Below are 3,562 nucleotides of genomic sequence, written 5' to 3' on the forward strand. Positions count from 1 at the left end.
TGACTTCATGTGATCTGCCTGCCTCAGCCTCCCAAAGTGCTGGGATTACAGGCATGAGCCACCATGCCTGGCTGCTTTTGTGTATTCTTTAGAAAACACTTTTGGTATAAGCATAGTATATTTTATTTAACTGTGTGACTTTTAGTGAGATTTATATGGTCATTTTTTTCTTACTTTTGTTTAGGAAGTTTATCGGAATTCTATGCCAGCTTCGAGTTTTCAGCAGCAGAAACTTCGAGTCTGTGAAGTCTGCTCTGCCTATTTAGGACTTCATGATAATGACAGAAGACTGGCTGATCATTTTGGGGGTAAACTGCACCTGGGATTTATTGAAATAAGAGAGAAGCTTGAAGAATTAAAGGTATATTGGTAAAATAGTCCTCACTTTATCCTCCTTACCCTCTTGTTCTTTTGATCTGTATTATCTTTTTGTTTAATATTCTTGACTGTCGTTCGGTAATATATAGTATCTAATGATTAATACTGAACAATGTAGGATTATAGATGAAATTCAAGTTGGTTTAATGGATGCTGTCTGAGGAGCAGACTTTTAAATATTATCCTGCTATTTTGGGAGTTACCGTTTTATGTTAGCTGTGACACTGAGTTAGGAATCTTTCAAACTAGTTTCTAATACAGAGTCCCATAAAATTTCATTGTTCTCATTCTTTTCAATAAGGTCAATAATGTAATTTTTTTTTTTTTTTTTTTTTTTGAGACAGAGTGTCTTTCTGTCGCCCAGGCTGGAGTGTAATGGTGCAATCTTGGCTCACTGCAACCTCCACCTCCTGGGTTAAAGCAGTTCTCATGCCTCAGCATCCCAAGTTGCTACGATTACAGGCACATGCCACCATGCCTGGCTAATTTTTGTATTTTTAGTAGAGATGGGGCTTTATCATATTGGCCAGGCTGGCCTCAAACTCCTGACCTTGTGATCTGCCTGCCTTGATCTCCCAAAGTGCTGGGATTATAGCCGTCAGCCACCACCCCTGGCCAAAAAGAATCTATATATTTTTAAAAAGGACAATTATATTAAATATGTCGGCTTCTGAAGTTAGAAGCCAACACATTTTTTAGTCTAAAGTTATTTAGAGGGGATAAACAAAAAATCATGATGATATTTCTGAAGTGGTAAAGATGAGTATTGGTTGATATAATCTATTTACCTTTTAATATGCTGATAGCTTTTAAAGAATTGTGGCATTATAGTGTTTTTTCATGAATTGAAGACTGGCTGATGGGAAACCTGGGATAGTCATTTTCTATGTAACTGTTATCACTGGAATTAACTCAAGGTCCATAGCATTTAAAATAACGTAAAATCAGAAAATGCCTAGGGACATCTCCATATTCACAGGTAACAATGGGCTCTTTGTGGTATTCTGGGTAGCTGGGGTGATCTCAAGTAATTTTTTAAAACTTGTTGAAATGATCACTATAGCAAATAGTTATTGGGCTCCAAGTTAAAGCTCCAGTGGTTCCTACTTGGAAATCTTTGCATGTATAGACCTAGCAACAGAACTCTAGCATTTTTTTCATATCTTTAAAAGCAGCAGCATCAGGATGGTAATTGGAAGTGACCTAAGACATTTCCATATTAGAAATCACAGGGCATAACTTGTAGTGATTTATAATGGTTGATTAAAAAAAAAATACAACATAATACTGGAAAACATTCAGAGGAGGAAAATCTTGTAGAAATGACTTGGAAATGTCATTAAGAAATCGTGGGGAAAAAAATAAATAAAAACAAAACAAACAAAAAAAGAAATCCTGGAGCTGGACATGGTGGCTCATGCCTGTAATCCCAGCACTTTGGGAGGCCAAGGCAGTCGGATCACTTGAGGTCAGGAGTTGGAGACCAGTCTGAGCAACATTGTGAAACCCCATCTCCACTAAAAAATATCAATACAAAACTTAGCTGGGTGTGGTGATGCATGCCTGTAATCCCAGCTCCTCCGAGGGCTGAGGCATGAGAATCGTTTGAACCTGGCAGGTGGAGGTTGCAGTGAGCTGAGATAGTGCTACTGCACTCCAGTCTGGGCAACAGAGTGAGACTGTGTCTCTAAAAAAATAATAATAAAATTATAGAGAGGCCTGAGTGGCTCATACCTGTAATTCTAGCACTTTAGGAGGCTGCAGTAGGATGATCACTTGAGCCCAGGAGTTGGAGACTGACTCGCTGTTTGAGCAACATAGCGATATTCTGTCTCTATTTTTTTTTTTTTTTTTTTCTATTTTTTTTTTTTTTTTTTTTTTTTTTTTTTTTTTTTTTTTTTTTTTTTTTTTTTTTTTTTTTTTGAGACGGAGTTTCACTCTTGTTACCCAGGCTGGAGTGCAATGGCACGATCTCGGCTCACCGCAACCTCCGCCTCCTGGGTTCAGGCAATTCTCCTGCCTCAACCTCCTAAGTAGCTGGGATTACAGGCACGCACCACCATGCCCAGCTAATTTTTTGTATTTTTAGTAGAGACGGGGTTTCACCATGTTGACCAGGATGGTCTCGATCTCTTGACCTCGTGATCCACCCGCCTCGGCCTCCCAAAGTGCTGGGATTACAGGCTTGAGCCACCGCGCCCGGCCCTATTCTGTCTCTATTTTAAAATAATGTTTTCATTTAAAAATTTTAAAAACACAAGCAGAAATAATGGAGAAATGTGAATTTTGCACATTTTCCACAAAATGGGGAAAGATTTTGAAAAGCAACTTATAAGCCTAATGATTATATCTGGCAGTACTTCAAATTGAATTATTAAATAGACTTTGACAGTAAATGTACTATAAGAAACCAGATATTGTACATTTTAGGGTGAAGTTAAGAATGGCCTCAGTAAATATGCTCCTCATTTATTATTGTCATTTTTAAGAGAGTTGTAGCTGAGAAGCAGGAGAAAAGAAACCAGGAACGGCTGAAACGAAGAGAAGAAAGGGAGAGAGAAGAAAGAGAGAAGCTGAGGAGGTATGGAGTAAAGGGCCGAGTAATTGAAGTTGAATCTCTGTGGTTCTAAAAAGAGATAATTGATTTTAAATTTTAGAGGGGGATAAATCTGTTATGGGAGATGGGAAACTTCTGCTTACTTTAAAAAATATTGCTGTGCAAATTATGTAAATGTTTAATTATACAAATATCTTAACTCTTGGCCATTTAACTGAATGTGATTTCTTCTAAAAATCTGTGGAAGAGCGCATAAAGAACGCTTCATATCTTGTAAGATATATAACAATCTTTTTCTACTCCTTTGATTTTTCATGTTGGTCTAGACTTGTACCAGGTTAGCACAGAATTATTTTTGTTTTTATGATGTATTTTGTTAAAAGGTTTGAGGGGGGATTGTTTCATTGAAGGGATTTTTTAAATTTCCTCAATTCTGGGAGCTATAAACTATTAAAAAGTTAAGTAATAATACCTAATTGTGTATAATTTTTCTTACATTGGTATTCATTTATTGATAAAATCTTATAATTCTTAGTATTTGGAATGTCTAAACATTCTTTTGAGTCACTTTTACCCATTGGCAACTAAAATCACATAGCATCATGGTGGCAACATTATTTTGTAATT

At 36.7% G+C, this 3,562-nt stretch overlaps 1 protein-coding gene across 11 annotated transcripts in view; it reads left to right on the forward strand.

Moving 5' to 3' along the window:
• Positions 1-3,562, forward strand: part of LOC108283404 (putative RNA-binding protein Luc7-like 2) — a 66,417-nt gene that overhangs the window by 48,755 nt on the left and 14,100 nt on the right. For all 11 annotated transcript variants that reach the window (XM_017499742.2, XM_037728255.1, XM_017499741.2 and 8 more), the window contains 2 exons: positions 185-361; positions 2,868-2,959. In XM_017499742.2, the coding sequence (XP_017355231.1) occupies positions 185-361; positions 2,868-2,959 (269 nt within the window). The remainder of the gene's footprint in view (positions 1-184; positions 362-2,867; positions 2,960-3,562) is intronic.

This window comes from Cebus imitator, unplaced genomic scaffold, assembly GCF_001604975.1.
Source record: "Cebus imitator isolate Cc_AM_T3 unplaced genomic scaffold, Cebus_imitator-1.0 Scaffold260, whole genome shotgun sequence".
NCBI lineage: Eukaryota > Metazoa > Chordata > Mammalia > Primates > Cebidae > Cebus > Cebus imitator.